The sequence below is a fragment of the Engystomops pustulosus genome, chromosome 7, assembly GCF_040894005.1.
Source record: "Engystomops pustulosus chromosome 7, aEngPut4.maternal, whole genome shotgun sequence".
NCBI classification, from domain to species: domain Eukaryota; kingdom Metazoa; phylum Chordata; class Amphibia; order Anura; family Leptodactylidae; genus Engystomops; species Engystomops pustulosus.
Genome location: NC_092417.1, coordinates 7,579,730 through 7,599,073, shown reverse-complemented (window position 1 = coordinate 7,599,073; position 19,344 = coordinate 7,579,730). Strand labels below are relative to the sequence as shown.

General features: G+C 44.0%; 2 protein-coding genes across 2 annotated transcripts in view; one reads left to right on the top strand and one right to left on the bottom strand.

Moving 5' to 3' along the window:
- Positions 1-14,093, bottom strand: part of LOC140068805 (NACHT, LRR and PYD domains-containing protein 12-like) — a 57,056-nt gene extending 42,963 nt beyond the window's left edge. The window contains exons 1-3 of the mRNA XM_072114189.1: positions 14,037-14,093; positions 13,461-13,715; positions 6,092-6,263 (exon numbers count right to left, since the gene is read on the bottom strand). Of these exons, the coding sequence (XP_071970290.1) occupies positions 6,092-6,263; positions 13,461-13,715; positions 14,037-14,093 (484 nt within the window). The remainder of the gene's footprint in view (positions 1-6,091; positions 6,264-13,460; positions 13,716-14,036) is intronic.
- Positions 1-19,344, top strand: part of LOC140069241 (uncharacterized) — a 381,540-nt gene that overhangs the window by 356,078 nt on the left and 6,118 nt on the right. The gene's annotated exons all lie outside the window — the stretch shown is intronic.

Here is a 19,344-nt window from a genome sequence, read left to right as displayed (position 1 = left end):
GCACACCAACCAATCTAATGTTATTTCTGCGCAACCTGTTCTCAAGGTCATCCGTTTTTGCTTGCAGAGCTAGCACAGCTTGTGATTGTTCGCGTATTGCATTGCGCACGGGCGGAAGCGCTTCCTCTATTTCTTGTACTCTATTCTCCACAGCCGTTGTTCTCTCAGCCATTTTATGCATATCATTGCGCACAAGCAATATTTCTTCTTTCAAACTACCCACTTGACCAGTTAACTGCAGTAGTGCAGAGGTATTATGCTGCATAGCTCTCATAACATCAGTCAATGTGGGTTCAGCCTCCACTTCTTCTAAATCTTGGCTATGCCCTTGCTGTCTGCTCTCCCTGGCTTCTTCCCCTGCCATCTCCTCCTCACCTTCGGATTGCAGGTCTGACAGTACAGCATACCTGGACCCCGGGGAGCTTCCAGACTGTGTCAGTTGGGACAGGGATGTGTCACTCGACCCTGGGGCCATGCGTGCATAGCCACTCAGCTTGGCTGCAGTGTCCGGTCGCAGAGACTTCTGCGCACGCGATCCTGCCTGCTGGCGGGCGCCATCTTGGCTCATCCTCTCCCCCTGCTTCTCGGCCGTTTTCTGCCGCTTTGACCCCGTCATTGCGGCTCTGGAGGACACCCGCCGGTGCTGCTGTCTCTCCCGCTCCGTGGTGGCTATTTTTCAGCCGAACCCGGTGGCAGCTACGTGCTATTCAGGATTCCGGTGGCGGAGCTCGGCTATCACACAGCCGCTTACATCCGCTGCTAGGCCACGCCCCCGTCTTTGCTATGATTTTAGCGTCGGTATTAATCAGTGAAATGGGTCTGAATGATCCTGGGTCCAGTGGGTCCTTGACTTTTTTTGGGATAAGAATGATGATAGCTTCGGACATTGAGTCAGTCACTTTCCCTCTTCTATAAATTTCTTGCATTGTAGTTAACAACATTGGGGCCAGTACTTCTTTTAATCTCCTGTATAAACCGAAGGGAAGGCCATCCTGGCCTGGGGCAGAGTCGCCGCTACAGGAGTCAATTGTCTCCTCCAGCTCCTTCAACGTAATCAGGGAGTTCAGCGCTTCTACCTGATTTCCAGACAAGCGCGGAAAGTTAATATCCTGCAGGTATCTTTTAATATCTCCCGTTTGATTTTTATCCCCAACAGACTCATAAAGGTGTTGATAAAAGCGTTTACATTCCTGCTGTATCTTGTGTTGCTCTCTGCATATTTGTCCTCTATGCCCTCGGATAACTGAAATGTTCTTATTTCCTTGTTTATTGTTCTTGATCATATTAGCTAAAAGTTTACCTGATTTCCCCTTTTCCGTGAAGTATCGCTGTCCCGCAAAAAACAGTTTGTGTTGGGCTTTTTCTATTAAGAAATCTTCATATTTTTCCCTGGCATCCTTATAGGCCCGGGTAAGAATGGTATCTCCGGAGTGTCCCAAATTCTTAGATGTGTCCTCTACCTGCTTTTTTAAATCTGCCTCCTTCCTACTAAAATCTTTCTTTTTAACATTAATCGCATGTGAAAGCGTAGACTTAATGAATAGTTTCAACATATCCCAAACTGCAAAAGTGCTTGCGGTATTAATGTTCCTGTCCCAAAACTCTCCAATAGCTGTTTTTAAATCCAGATGAGGTTCGAGAACAGTTAGCCAATGGGGGTTTAGTTTGAACTTCCGCCTACTGAATGATGGTTCCCCTATTGTGACTAGGACTGGAGCATGGTCAGAGATCACAATGGGTTCATAGGTCATTCTGGAAGTGTTCCTCAATACCTGCGAATTAGCTAATCCATGATCTATTCTGGACAGGGTATTACAGGATTTAATGTGACAAGAAAAGGCCCTCTTTTCCCCATATTTTGCTCTCCATATATCCTGTAAACCCATGTCCTGACAAAAGTTCCTCAATTTTATCCCCTCATTAGGGTTTGTTTTTGTTACCCCCAATAGGTTAAGGCGATCAAGATAAGGAACAAAGACCATGTTCGGGTCTCCCATGATCAGGATTCTGGTACAACTTTTATCCTCAATAAAGCGGGCAAATTCTGACAGAACCCTTAACGATGAGGGGGGGGGGGGATTAACATAAATCAGTGATGGCCAACCTATGACACGCGTGTCAGTGCTGACACGCATAGCCATTTTCAGTGACACACGGCCGCCAGAGAGTTAAGTTTCATCCTCCGCTCCTACACGGCCAGGTGCAGTAGCCGGGAGGCTGAGAGATTGTCCAGCACATTGTAATAAATAGATGTAGTATGGCAGTACATGGTAGGATCAATCACACAACCTAGGGTTAAAGTACCCTAGAAGTTAAATAATTATACAGATTTGTTATTTAAACTATAAATATCACAAAATTATGTTTTTTTGTCAAGGTGACACACCACCAGAGTTATGCTCGGTTTTTTGGCGAATTTTGACACACCAAGCTAAAAAGGTTGCCCATCACTGACATAAATGCAAGAACATACTCAATTCCGTTCAAAAGACAGTAAAAATTTAAACCTGCCCTCACTATCAGAGTTTTTATCAATTAATTTGAAGTCTATACTGAAGTGGTTTAGAACCGAGACACCTTTTGAGTAATTACCCCCGTATGAGTGGAATTCCCATACAGCCCATCTTTTTTATATTCTACATCCTGTTAGGATCAGTGGATCCTCTAGACCACCGCGGGAGATGGAACTAGCCAACACCAGGGACCGGAGCCCAGTGGCACCTGGTATTCACCAGAGCCCGCCGCAAAGTGGATTGGACTTGCTGCGGCAGGATACCACTAGTTCGTTCCCAGGCGTGACTAGCCCGCGGTGGCAGCCAAGGTCGAGGTACCTTAGCGGATGACAATCTCGTAGTCAGGTCCAGGCACAGGGTCAGGGCAGGCGGCAGAGATGCAACGTCAAGTCCAAGTCCGGGGTCAGCAACAGGAGGTCCAGGCAGGTGGGAACGGGAACACAGGCACACGGAACACAACAACACGGAGGAACTAGGTAACACGGCAACACAGGACTCAGGAGCGGAGACACACAGGAACGCAGGAATACACAGGAACGCAGGAATACTCGCTTGGAAGGTTTCTCTAAGGCAATGAGGCCCAAAGATCCGGCAGGGGACACAGGAAGAGGCAGGATTCTTAAAGGTGGTGTTCAGCCAGTGCACCAATTAGCGGTGCGCTGCCCTTTAAGTTTTCTGCAGGAGCCGCGCGCGCGCCCTAGGAGGCAGGGACGCGCGCACACGGCAGTCCGGGGAAGAGCAGGAGCCGGGAGAGGTGAGTGAGGAGACCGGGCTGCAGCGGGGGCACACGGGGAGCACGGATGAGCCCACGATCCGAGACAGGGATCGCGGGAGCACCCGTGACACATCCTAATTATGGGGTTAAGTGGGTTTCTAGCAATACTACCACAGCTGGCAAATGTTTATTTATTACATCAAATATTGCACATCTTCTTTTCCTATCGCTCAGGCCCCTAATGTTCCAACACAGAACTCTTATTGCCTTCTCCATTCAGATAGGGAGAAGAAAGAAAAAAGAAAGAAAGAGGAAAAAAAAAAAACTTGCCGGTATACCCCTACCCCCCCCCACCCCCCCTTACCCAAACTTGATCCACTTGATTACAGCCTGTTTTTCACCATCTTATAACTTGCCCTCAATTTCTGTGTCTCCCTCTTCACTACCAAATACTTTCAATAACCACTTCTGTATGTTAGTGGCCATATTCCCTTCAGAAGGCTCCTCTGGATACCCAATTATTCTTATATTGGCCCTCCTTGACCGATTCTCCTGATCTAACAGCTTTTCTTTCAACTGTGCATTTTCTTCCCTTAGTTCTTTCATGCCTTTCTGGATTGATTTAATATCTTCCTCAGTTTTCCTGACGCTCTTTTCCATTCCCTTAAACTTATCCCTCAATGAATTCAAATCATCCCTCATTATCGCAATGTCAGAGCTAATACAGCCAACCTCCTTTTTTAGCTCAGCTACTGATGACTTAGTTTCTTGAACCGTGTCAAGGATCTAAGCCAGAATGTCTTCGTTTGTGGGATTAAGATCTTCACTAGCTAGGGAATTAGACCCTGTGTTATTGGAAGCTGAGGGAGGCAAATCCTCCTTGCTAATTTGTTTTGTTTTAGTTGGGGAGGCCTTCCACATTTTATCTAACCCTCCTGACTTTCTTTCTGTCTTTTTTGGAGGCATGATGAAGTAAAGTAACCTACACCCGACAATGACAGACAAACAATACGGTAAAACCAGATTAAGTTCTACAACCTAAAACTTAGTGAATAAGCCTTAAGCAAAGTGTTAGTAAGTATTGCGTTTTAAGTCAGTTAGTTATTATCCTATTGTTAAGCCAGCAATTGAATAAACTAGATCAGTGATGGCTAACCTATGGCACGGGTGCCATAGGTGGCACTCAGAGCCCTTTCTGTGGGCACTCAGGCCATCACCAGAGATGACTCCAGGTATCTTCCTGCAGTCCCAGACAGCCCAGGACTTGCTGTGCACAGAGCTATTTTAAAGTGACAGCTGTACCTGGGACTATTTTCTGCTTTATTGGTGTCCTCAGGGGCTGGTATCAATAAAACAGTGACAGAGAAGGGAGTATAAATCACAAATTACATTTCTGTGTTGGCACTTTGCGATAAATAAGCGGGTCTTTGTTGTAGTTTGGGCACTCGGTCTCTTAAAGGTTTGCCATCACTGAACTAGATTAACGCAAGGCGCACAGAGAGCAAAATACAGATATAAAATACAGTAATGCCAAAATCGCCACAGGCTTATAATTACTTCAACGCAAATTTAACTAGGGTTGCTCAATAGTATGACTTAGAAAAAGAATGTTACTGGAGCAAACCCGAAAATCCAGACCAGACTTAAGTTAGGAGTTGGTTAGAAAAACAAGCAATAGAAGCATCATTAGGAGCCCTGGCGAGGTTGCCCAACTACAGAAACCACATCGGCATATCAGACTTTGCCCTATAGTCCCATATGAAAGATATGAACACATCCATATTGATAAATGTGGAACTGGAGGGAAATGGGCTGAGATCTGGAGTCATTGGAAATAGTTTTTTCCCCCCATTGTTGAGGATGTGTTTCTGGGAGGAGGGAGAGGAAAAGAAGAGAAAGGGGAAAAAAAGAAGAAAAGAAAAAGGATGACATATTGTGTTTTATCTGGAGACCTGATGGCAGATCTCCACCATTGTGTTTCAGGTTAGGACGAACTATGTCTAGCAGTATGTGGTACACACCCTGGTTATATGAATTTTGTTAAACTGTTATATGTGTGAACACTGTTAAATTGCAATGTCTGACTACTATTTTTGTAATGTACATTCTTTGTTAAAAAAGCAATAAAAAATTTTTATAATGAAAAAAAAAAAAAAAGTAGAGATATGGGAAATGTTATTCAGCAACTTATTTAGGTGATAAATCTATCTGCCTGGAAATGTAAGGATTTCGAATTTAAAAAAAAAGAGAAATTTTTCAAAAAATTCATCATTTTTTCTTTTTTTAGTAAATAAACACAAAACTTATCAACCAACATTTACCACTAAAATGAAGTACAACATGTGGGGAAAAAACAATCTAATAATCGCTTTGATAAGTAGCAGTTTTCAAAAGTTATAACCATATAAAGCGACGCAGGTCAGAATCCAAAAAATGTGGGTGAGCCTTAAGCTGTAAAATGGCTGCGACCTTAAGGGGTTAATAAAACAAAAAGAAACAACATTAAACAAAAACATACAAAAACAAACTCTGTAGTGCGGCTGCTAGACCACGTCCATAATTTCCAACGAATATGGGGTACTAGTTTAAAATTCTCAATGAATTCTTTTTCCCATTATTTTGCTACGCCATCCCTCCAGTTCTTACATTCTCAATATTAAGTAGCCTGTAGTGCTCTTAATTGTATAAGGTTATTGCTCTGTGAGATAAGAGTGTTAGTCCTTTGTATATTACACGTTGCTCCATCTGTACATTTATACACTGCGGAGAATGACTGATCCAGTGCAGGGATCTGTATTACTGAGGTCACTGTACATGATGAGCCCAGGATATGATGAGTGACACATGTCATACACAATGTTACCTCTGTGGCCGAGCTCCTCCAGTACAGCGCCCAGGACCGGGGAACCGTGATCCTTCCGTAGTACATGAAGACTGACCCACAATGTTATCACAGCTTCTGCTCCTCTACAGAAAATCTCCTGGAGTAAATTCCGGGCCAAGGTTTTTCTATCATGTTCTAAACTCAGGTATTTCTAGAACAAAAGAAAGGTCCAACATAAGGGTCATTATACAAGGAGACTGAATACAAAGGGTTAATATACACAGATACTTAAAGGGGTATTCTCACCTGGGCATTCACATTCAGTTTCACTAATCTTCCATTTATAAACATTTCTTCAATTGGATGTTATTAACCCCTTAAGGACGCAGCCATTTTGTAGCTTAAGGCTCAGCCCGATTTTTTGGATTCTGACCTGCGTCGCTTTATATGGTTATAACTTTTGAACACTGTTACTTATCAAAACGATTCTGAGATAGTTTTTTCCCCACATGTTGTACTTCATTTTAGTGGTAAATTCTGGCAGATAAGTTTTGCGTTTATTTACAAAAAAAAGAAAATATGATAAATTTTTTGAAAAATTTGCCATTTTCGAAATTCTAAATCATTGCGTTTTCAGGCAGATAGATTTACCAGCTAAATAAGTTGCTGAATAACATTTCCCATTTGTCTACTTTACATTTTCATAATTTCTGAAATGTCTGGATAATTTATTTTGATGTCACGCGGCTTACAAATAGAATAGCGCTTTCCAGGATTTTCAGAATTGACTATTTTGGGGATAAATACAGTTTTGAATGAAATTTTACATATTTAGCATCAAAACCCCCCTATATAACCAACCCATTTTCAAATCTGCACCCCTCAAGCTATCAGAAACCGCTTTTACGAAGATTGTTAACCCCTTGAGATCTTCATAGTAATTGAATCAAAATGGAGGTGAAATTTAGAATGGTCATATTGTTCCCTTATACGTTCATTTAGCCCTAAAATTTACACATTTCCAAAATATAAAAAGAGAAAACCCACCATACAATTTGTTCTGCAATTTCTCCTGAGTACAAAGACCCCCCACATGTGGCCATTACTTGTGTTATGGGGGCACAGCGAGGCGCAGAAGGGAAGGAGGGACCTGCAGCTGCCAGGATTTTAGTTTTCTGGTTGAAGGCTATAAAATTTTCGCTTTTCCGTTATTGGGGCCATGTGACAGCATTTTTTTTGCGGGACGAGATGCTTTTTCCATTGTTACCATTTTGGGGTTGGTATCACCTATTGTTGAAAATTTAGGAACTTTTTTGAGGGCAGGAGTAGAAAAGCATCAATTCTGTACTGGATTTTTTACTTTTTTTTTTTTGGTGTTCACCGTATAGACTAATAATCCTGTTATCTTTATTCTATGGGTCGATACGATTACGGGGACACCAGACATGAATATATTTTCTTACGTTTTACTAAATTTGTCAAACAAAACCCTAATGTGGGGAAAAATCTATCATTTATGTATTGCCGTCTTCCAAGTGGCATAACATTGTTACTTTTTTGGCTACGGAGCTGGTTGATGGCTTGTTTTTTGCGGGACATGTTGTACTTTGCACCAGTATCATGTCTGAGTACATATGGTTTTTTGATCGCATTTTATAGCATTTTTTGTGGGATTGAAAAGGTAAAAATCATAATTTTTGGAGGGTTTATAACATTTTTTTTTTACTGCGTTTATCGTGGGGGTTCAATAATGATTTACTTTTATTCTACGGGTTGTTACGGACGCGGTGATACTATATATGTGGGGTTTGTGTTATGATTTAGACTTTTTTTTGAGTTATATGTCTCTTTATATGTTTTGGGAGTTTGGGGCATTTTTAGTGATTTATGACTTTATTTTTTTATTGAATAACTTTTTTTTTTTTTACTTTTTCACTTTTATACCATGGGACATGAAGAAGCAATCTTCTGATTGCTTCTTCATGATAATATTCTGCAATACTCATGTATTGCAGAGTATTATCAGTGTCAGCCTATACACTTGCATAGGCTGGCACTTTGCCAGTAAGATGACGTCACAGACACCATCTTACTGGCAATTCTTGCAGGTAACTCTGGGGTCCAGACCGGACCCCAGAGTTGCTATGGCAACGATCGGCGCCCCCCGAAAACGGTTCGGGGGGGGCGATCGTGGGGGAAAGACCCCCCAGATGCTTGTTAGATGCCGCGGTCGCACTGACCGCGGCATTTAACGGGTTAAGCACCCGCTATCGGAGACAACTCCGATCGCGGGTGTTACACTGGGGTGCCGGCTATTAGTTACAGCCGGCACCCCGTGTTTCCCGATGCCGGTTCGGCTCTGATCCAGAGCCGAGCCGGCATAAGCGCCGTGGCGGATATATCCGCCACTGAGCGCTAAGTCACTGCGCTCCGTGGCGGATATATCCGCCACGGAGCGTGAAGGGGTTAAAAAAAAATGATCCTGTGTGAAGATAATTTCTCATAAATGTAGTCATTCTGTCCCTTAGAAACGAGATGGCTTCCTCGGTTACGACCACGTCACACTCTGGCAGCGGTGGCCAGACAGGAGCTATTCAGTCCTGTCTGACCTCCTGGATTCAGCAATCATTACCACAGGACGGCTGTGGGTCATGTAGTAAATCCCGGACATTTCATATACAAAAACAATTTGTTTCTTTGTGCAATCCCTCCATCAGACGTGGCCGTATCCGAGGAAGCTATCTCGTTTCTAAGGGACAAAATGACTACATTTATGAGAAATTATCTTCACACAGGAACATTTTTTTAATAACATCTAATTGAAGAAATGTTTATAAATGGCAGATTTATCAAACTGAATGTGAATGCCCAGATGAGAACGCCCCTTTAATGTCTTCTCTATAATGTGCTGGTCCAGAGGAGAGAAATAGATGGAATAGTTGGGGAGAAAATCCTGATTCCACAAGTAACAATCATAATATTTACCAGAATATAATGACCCCCTTATGTATGTGTGTGGGTGGGTGGGGCAGGACGGGATAGCTACACTTATAATACTTACACAATATAATCTGCTATATAAGCCATAGGCCCGTAAAAGAAGGTTGTGAGCTTCCCACAAAAATGGCAGCGAGGTCACGGCCCCCACTGAGGTCTATTGTGCGGTCACAGGATAACAGAGGAGACACCTGTATATAACACCTGATATCACAGGGGACACCTGTATATAACACCTGATAACACAGGGGACACCTGTATATAACACCTGATAACACAGGGGACACCTGTATATAACACCTGATAACACAGAGGACACCTGTATATAACACCTGATAACACAGGAGACACCTGTATATAGCACCTGATAACACAGGGGACACCTGCATATAACACCTGATAACACAGGGGACACCTGTATATAACACCTGATAACACAGGGGACACCTGTATATAACACCTGATAACACAGGGGGCACCTGTATATAACAACTGATAACACAGGGGACACCTGTATATAACACCTGATAACACAGGGGACACCTGTATATAACACCTGATAACACAGGGGACAGCTGTATATAACACAGGGGACACCTGTATATAACACCTGATAACACAGGAGACACCTGTATATAACACCTGATAACACAGGGGACACCTGTATATAACACAGGGGACACCTGTATATAACACCTGATAACACATGGGGACACCTGTATATAACACCTGATAACACAGGGGACACCTGTATATAACACCTGAAAACACAGGAGACACCTGTATATAACAACTGATAACACAGGGGACACCTGTATATAACACCTGATAACACAGGGGACACCTGTATATAACACCTGATAACACAGAGAACACCTGTATATAACACCTGATAACACAGAGGACACCTGTATATAACACCTGATAACACAGGGGACACCTGTATATAACACCTGATAACACAGGAGATACCTGTATATAACACCTGATATCACAGGGGACACCTGTATATAACACCTGATAACACAGGGGACACCTGTATATAACACAGGGGACACCTGTATATAACACCTGATAACACAGGGGACACCTGTATATAACACCTGATAACACAGGGGACACCTGTATATAACACCTGATAACACAGGGGACACCTGTATATAACACCTGATAACACAGGGGACACCTGCATATAACACCTAATAACACCGGGGACACCTGTATATAACACCTGATAACACAGGGGACACCTGTATATAACACCTGATAACACAGGGGACACCTGTATATAACACCTGATAACACAGGGGACACCTGCATATAACACCTGATAACACAGAAGACACCTGCATATAACACCTAATAACACAGGGGACACCTGTATATAACACCTGATAACACAGGGGACACCTGTATATAACACCTGATAACACAGGGGACACCTGTATATAACACCTGATAACACAGGGGACACCTGCATATAACACCTAATAACACAGGGGACACCTGTATATAACACCTGATAACACCGGGGACACCTGTATATAACACCTGATAACACAGGAGACACCTGATAACACAGGGGACACCTGTATATAACACCTGATAACACAGAGGACACCTGCATATAACACCTGATAACACAGGGGACACCTGTATATAACACCTGATGACACAGAGGACACCTGCATATAACACCTGATAACACGGGGGACACCTGTATATAACACCTGATATCACAGGGGACACCTGTATATAACACCTGATAACACGGGGGACACCTGTATATAACACCTGATAACACAGGGGACACCTGTATATAACACCTGATAACACAGGGGGCACCTGTATATAACACCTGATAAGACAGAGGACACCTGTATATAACCCCTGATAACACGGGGGACACCTGTATATAACACCTGATAACACAGGGGGCACCTGTATATAACACCTGATAAGACAGAGGACACCTGTATATAACACCTGATAACACGGGGGACACCTGTATATAACACCTGATAACACGGGGGACACCTGTATATAACACCTGATAACACAGGAGACACCTGTATATAACACCTGATAACACGGGGGACACCTGTATATAACACCTGATAACACGGGGGACACCTGTATATAACACCTGATAACACAGGAGACACCTGTATATAACACCTGATAACACATGGGGACACCTGTATATAACACCTGATAACACATGGGGACACCTGTATATAACACCTGATAACACAGGGGACACCTGTATATAACACCTGATAACACAGGAGACACCTGTACATAACACCTGATAACACAGGGGACACCTGTATATAACACCTGATAACACAGGAGATACCTGTATATAACACCTGATATCACAGGGGACACCTGTATATAACACCTGATAACACAGGGGACACCTGCATATAACACCTGATAACACAGGGGACACCTGCATATAACACCTAATAACACCGGGGACACCTGTATATAACACCTGATAACACAGGGGACACCTGTATATAACACCTGATAACACAGGGGACACCTGCATATAACACCTGATAACACAGGGGACACCTGCATATAACACCTGATAACACAGGGGACACCTGTATATAACACCTGATAACACAGGGGACACCTGTATATAACACCTGATAACACAGGGGACACCTATATATAACACCTGATAACACAGGAGACACCTGTATATAACACCTAATAACACAGGGGACACCTGTATATAAGACCTGATAACACAGGGGACACCTGTATATAACACCTGATAACACAGGGGACACCTGTATATAATAGATGATAACACAGGGGACACCTGTATATAACACCTGATAACACAGGGGACACTTGTATATAACACCTGATAACACAGGGGACACCTGTATATAACACCTGATAACACAGGGGACACCTGTATATAACACCTGATAACACAGAGGACACCTGTATATAACCCCTGATAACACAGAGGACACCTGTATATAACACCTGATAACACAGGGGACACCTGCATATAACACAGGAGACACCTGTATATAACACCTGATAACACATGGGGACACCTGTATATAACACCTGATAACACAGGGGACACCTGTATATAACACCTGATAACACAGGAGACACCTGTATATAACACCTGATAACACAGGGGACACCTGTATATAACACCTGATATCACAGGGGACACCTGTATATAACACCTGATATCACAGGGGACACCTGTATATAACACCTGATAACACAGGGGACACCTGTATATAACACCTGATAACACAGGGGACACCTGTATATAACACCTGATAACACAGGAGACACCTGATAACACAGGGGACACCTGTATATAACACCTGATAACACAGAGGACACCTGCATATAACACCTGATAACACAGGGGACACCTGTATATAACACCTGATGACACAGAGGACACCTGTATATAACACCTGATATCACAGGGGACACCTGTATATAACACCTGATAACACGGGGGACACCTATATATAACACCTGATAACTCAGGAGACACCTGTATATAACACCTGATAACACAGGGGACACCTGCATATAACACCTAATAACACAGGGGACACCTGTATATAAGACCTGATAACACAGGGGACACCTGTATATAACACCTGATAACACAGGGGACACCTGTATATAATAGATGATAACACAGGGGACACCTGTATATAACCCCTGATAACACAGAGGACACCTGTATATAACCCCTGATAACACAGAGGACACCTGTATATAACACCTGATAACACAGGGGAAACCTGCATATAACACCTGATAACACAGGAGACACCTGTATATAACACCTGATAACACAGGGGACACCTGTATATAACACCTGATAACACAGGAGATACCTGTATATAACACCTGATAACACAGGGGACACCTGTATATAACACCTGATATCACAGGGGACACCTGTATATAACACCTGATAACACAGGGGACACCTGTATATAACACCTGATAACACAGGGGACACCTGTATATAACACCTGATAACACAGGGGACACCTGTATATAACACCTGATAACACAGGGGACACCTGTATATAACACCTGATAACACAGGGGACACCTGTATATAACACCTGATAACACAGGGGACACCTGTATATAACACCTGATAACACAGGGGACACCTGTATATAACACCTGATAACACAGGGGACACCTGTATATAACACCTGATAACACAGGGGACACCTGTATATAACACCTGATAACACAGGGGACACCTGTATATAACACCTGATAACACAAGGGACACCTGTATATAACAGATGATAACACAGGGGACACCTGTATATAACACCTGATAACACAGGGGACACCTGTATATAACACCGGCACATCTCACCTGCAGATCTGGGATATTTCGGGAGCTCAGCTCATGTAGAAGTGATGGAAGATTCAGGTTCTCCATGATTTGGAGCAGATCCTCCTGGAAATATCTATACGTCATCCTCAGGACATGAGGTGGATAGTGACAAAGCTTCTGGTAAAACTTCCGGGTCTCAGCATCTGGAAATGAAGGAGACACAAGGATGAAATCTTCTAGGACATGTAGAGGGATGACAGCAGTGGATATTAGTACAGTAATGTCATTGTGCTGCTAGGGGACTTGTGTAGGAACCTGGAACAGGCCAGGAAAGTCAAATGGGGCAGATTTATCCAGTGTCTGAAAGTCAGAATATTTCTAGTTGCCCATGGCAACCAATCACAATCCCGTTTAAAATATTCATGAGCACTGGTATTTTAAACGGGAGCTGTGATTGGTTGCCATGGGCAACTAGAAATATTCTGACTTTCAGACACTTGATAAATCTGCCCCAATGTCTGGAAGATGCATAGCTCCCAACCATCCCGGTTTGGCCAGGACAGTCACGATTTTTTAACCTCTGCCCCGCGTCACGGGCAACTGTCAGATTGTCACGGATATTCCCTCCAGGTCGCGCACTTGCTGGGGTTGTCCCGGCTCTGTGTCCCGCATAGTAAATACTTTCAAAGCCAGAACCTGGGAGCCTACATCTCCTAGGGTTCCCCAGAGCAGACATCGGGCAGGGAATCCTTTTCAGAGAAGTGTCGGGTCAGCGGAGAGAGCAGGGACCACGTCATCAGGTCAGATCACCATCTGTCCATATATGGTCTCCAGGGCTTCCCCAGACACAAGTTATTTATTGAATAAAATAAATTTATGCCCAGTCCGGGATTCGAACCCCAGACCCTCTGCAATAAGGATAGAAGCTTCTACCCTCAAGGCTATAAACTCAGAGGATGTCAGTGGGAGGATTTTCTGCAACTAAGAGTTTCACTGTTACATTGTGACACACCGATACTTCGAGAGGGATCTTCTCAGAGAATATTATTGAGATTATTATTGAGATGATTATTATTATTAAGATGAATATTGAGAGTAATATTGAGATTATTATAATTTAGATTATTGAGATTATTAGTATTGAGATTATTGATATTATTGAAATTGAGATTATTATTATTGAGATTATTAAGAGATTATTCTAATTATTGAGATTATTATTATTATAATTATTAAGATTCTTGAGATGATTATTATTGAGATTATTAGTACTAACATTATAATAATACTGATGGTCTCCATGATAATAATAAAAATAATAATAATAGTCATCTCAATAATTACAAATGGTAATTTCTGAGAAGATGTATCCTCCCATCAATGACCACTGGGCCAATACCCTAGTGCAGTGATGGTGAACCTTTTGGAGAGAGAGTGCCCAAACTTCAACCAAAAACCCACTTATATGTCGCAAAGAGCCAACATGACAATTTAAGCAGTAACTTATTGTTTTAATCCTATTGGCGGCCTGAGTTCATCAATACAATAGAAAGATGATGGAGAAATTTGGATTGTAGCTTCCCTACGGGTTACCCTGAAAAGGAGGAATCAGGGTTCCCAGAGCAGGAGCTCCAAAAATAATCTCTCTTTCCACACTTTCTCGTTCCTCATGTAGCTCTGGCTGCCAAGGATGTCGATTAAAAATGGCGCTGAGCATGGCACATCCTGGGCTGTATTGGACGGCAGGAGGAAGCCTTGAGTCCTGTTTGGCAAACTCTGTGTTGGGGTGAAGGCCTGGGTGCCCACAGAAAGGGCTCTGAGTGCCACCTCTGGCACCCGTGCCACAGGTTCGCCACCACTGCACTAGTGGATGGAAGCTCCTTCTCTGTAGCATTTATAGTGTATGAGTTCAAATCCCAAGCTGAGCACATTTTTTTTATTATTATTATGAAGAGGATTATTATTCTTATTATTATTGTGATTTAGTCATTGTAACATAAAGCATAAATCTCAGAACATGTAATTGCAGCCGGATGTGAGAACAGCAGGGATATCATATCAGTAATAGTGTAAGAAGTAGAAGAGCCGGAGGTAGACAGCGGGAGAATCTTACCATCACTGGGAGATATAATATTCATCTCTGATCCTCAATAGATAATAAATCCTGCAAGACACAAAACCTTCATTACATGTGGAAGAAACATTTACCCCATTACATGACAGAACATCTCCCCTCCCCCACACCCTGACACCTTCTCTATACACAGAGGGATGTGGATGAGGCTTGTTGTCAGCAGTGACCAATTTTTAGTCTTTCTTAGAAATTCATCAGCTGCGGTTTCCTCCATATCTTACTTTAGGAGGGGGAAAGTTCTATAGTTTCTTCCTCTACCTGAGTCCTCCTATTAAAGGAAACCTACCATGTGATTGGATGCATTATGAAGCAAACATACCTTGATACTGCTGTAGCTACACTGATGCAGGATCATATCTTGGTTAATCCCTGAGCTGAGTGGTTTTGCTGAAAAACAATTATAACATTCAGGACCTTGGGAAAGCTGAGTCAGCATGGCTGCCAAGATAAACACATTACACACGGGAGCTTGGAATTACAGATGGAGTTAAGTCGAGCGTGACTAATAAACCTGAGCTGGTTCACTCATATACAACAGCTGGGGGATGGTGCAGCAATTGATTATTCTGTCTGGCAGGGAGAACAGTGATTGCATCATTATCTCCTGCAGAGAAAAACTCTACTGCTATGAGAAGCGGGAAAGCAAGCGCCAGAGCAGCCATAGAAGGGACAGAGCTTCATTATCATAATGTTATAATTGTTTTTTCAACAAAACCACTCCGGGATTAAACAAGATATGATCCTGCATCAGTGTAGCTACAGCAGTCTCAAGGTATGTTTGCTTCATAATGCACCAAATCAAATGGTAGGTTTCCATTAACTACATCAAAACTAATCAAAAGGTTCTCAAAATGATATTCATGAAAATGTCAGCTCGTTCCCCAGAGAATGACACATTTTAAAGCGTTTTTCCGTGTTACCATCTGTTTGGATGGTTTTACAACAAGTGTAAGCACCAGTGTCGACACTTTCACAGCTGCTTCCACTTTCAGAAATGAAGAAAAGCTATTTAAAACTAGCCAAACGCATGGTAGACATGCAAAAAAGCAGCGCAAACGCATCGTCTGAGCGCACCCGGAGGGTGATGCCACACATGGCATTTTTGGTCTGTTTTTGAGCATACTCTATCTTTTCCCCATGTACGGCCGCATATACCTCCCCCCCAGACGCCCATGTGAATGCACCCTAAGGGTGGTGACACACATGGCGTTTTTAGGCCGTTTTTGAGCGCATGCGTTTTTTCCCGATCTGAAAATGCACTACTTAAAACGGCCTAAAAACGCCATGTGTGTCACCACCCCCAGTCTACAATGCAGCAGCAACCATAGAAAACAATCCATGTAAGAGGAGAGGCCTCTGCAGAGATATCACTATGACCATCACGCAGTCCTGTGTCTTAGGCCGGCGCTTTGTCTGCGCCGGTGTTTTGCGTTAATTTTACGCGAAACACCGGCGTCTCGTTCCCGATCGCAGGCGTTTCCATAGAAACGCCGATGCGATCGGGCCGAGGCCCGCCCCGGTGGGCGCGGCTTTGTCTGCGTTTGCAAGCGCAGACAAAGCGCTACGTGTGGCGCCGGCCTGACTCAAGTTCTGCCCGGGCAGAAGAAGATGCTGCGAGATCACTGGCAGCTGAGACGTCAGCAATAATTTTGATGCTTTATATAAATCAGGAGCTACTGTATACAAATATTTTTAGTTGAGGGGGTACTACAGAGGTCGCATTAACGCCTCACCACGCGTCATAGACGCGTGATGAGGCGCCATTAACCCCCAAAATAATTGGCATGCATAAAGTTACGCTTGGCAATTATTCCCTGTAGCGCGCAGGCTGAGCGGTTCAGCGTGCACTGCAAAAGAGGGAAATGTCAGTAGCGCAATCATAGCGCGCGCCGAACCGCTCAGCGGGACACGTGACTAGGGGCGGGCCGGAGAGACCCAGCGTGAGAGCACCGGGGCTGCTGCTCCCCGTCCTGCTCCATCTCTACCTGCCCGCTGCTGCCTGCGTTTGTGTGATCCCGACGGGACTTAATAGCAAGGCCGGGTGAGTGTAGAGTAGTGTTGTGAGTGTAGAGTAGTGTTGTGAGTGTAGAGTAGTGTTGTGAGTGTAGAGTAGTGTTGTGAGTGTAGAGTAGTGTTGTGAGTGTAGAGTAGTGTTGTGAGTGTAGAGTAGTGTTGTGCGTGCTGTGTGTAGCGCTGTGTGAGCGGAGCCTCGTGGGTGCGGAGCCTCGTGGGTGCGGAGCGTTGCGGGTGCGTGCTGTGTGAGCGGAGCGCTGCGGGTGCGTGCTGTGAGAGCGGAGCGCTGCGGGTGCGTGCTGTGAGAGCGGAGCGCTGCGGGTGCGTGCTGTGAGAGCGGAGCGCTGCGGATGCGTGCTGTGAGAGCGGAGCGCTGCGGGTGCGTGCTGTGAGAGCGGAGCGCTGCGGGTGCGTGCTGTGAGAGCGGAGCGCTGCGGGTGCGTGCTGTGAGAGCGGAGCGCTGCGGGTGCGTGCTGTGAGAGCGTAGCGCTGCGGGTGCGTGCTGTGAGAGCGGAGCGCTGCGGGTGCGTGCTGTGAGAGCGGAGCGCTGCGGGTGCGTGCTGTGAGAGCGGAGCGCTGCGGGTGCGTGCTGTGAGAGCGGAGCGTTGCGGGTGCGTGCTGTGAGAGCGGAGCGTTGCGTGTGCGTGCTGTGAGAGCGGAGCGTTGCGGTTGCGTGCTGTGTGAGCGGAGCGTTGCGGGTGCGTGCTGTGTGAGCGGTGTTTTGCCTAAATTTTCATACTCCTCCGGAGGGCGCGTTCACACGTTGCGTTTTCATTGCGTTTGAAACGCATATACAACAGCTGATGTGAGGTAATTTGCCTAATTACATTACCGTTTACGTTTGTAAACGCAATGTTAGCACATGCGTTAACAAAACGCATGCATTAACGCTTTGTTAACGCGTGCGTTAACATCGCGTTTACGATGCGTTTTGTAAGCGGAAACGTTAACAGTGATGTAATTAGGCAAATCAACTCTCCTCAGCTGTTGTATATGCGTTTCAAACGCAATGAAAACGCAGGTCAAAACGCAACGTGTGAACACGCCCTCAGGTAAAAATACTCCTCAAAAATGGTGAGAGGAGTATTTTTACCGTTCTGGAAAAATGTTAGTGCGACCTCTGGGGTACTATATAACGAAATATAGTCTATGTGTACAATATATTGAGGGGGTCACTGTGTATTTATTATATGTAGCAAAAAGAAGTTGTATGGAGTAAATGTTTGTTATTTAGATTTTATTTTATCACAAAAATGGGAAATTTTTATGCTGTGATTACAAAACACTTCACGTGACAAGACATATCATAACATCACAGCAAAAATATAGAAACAAAAACACAATAGACAGAAATGACCTTTGTAAGAAGCACGTGGCAAAAACATGCAGTGTCTACATATCTCCATTCCTGGCCACGACATAATTCATCTTAGCTGGTTATGGTTGTGGTTATCCAGGAGAAACTATACTGTAAATAACTGTGATATTTTTAGTGGCGCGGTGTGGACATGTGTAGCAAGGAGCTGGAGAGACCTGGCTGGCAAATCCTGCAGTGAAGGCCGGGAGAAGTTATTCTGAGGGCGTGTTCACACGTTGCGTTTTGGTCGCGTTTTCATTGAGTTTGAAACGCATATACAACAGCTGATGAGAGGTGATTTGCCTAATTATATTACCATTTACGTTTCTAAACGCAATGTTAACGCATGCGTTAACATCGCGTTTACTATGCATTTTGTAAACAGAAATGTTAGCAGCGATGTAATTAGGCAAATCACC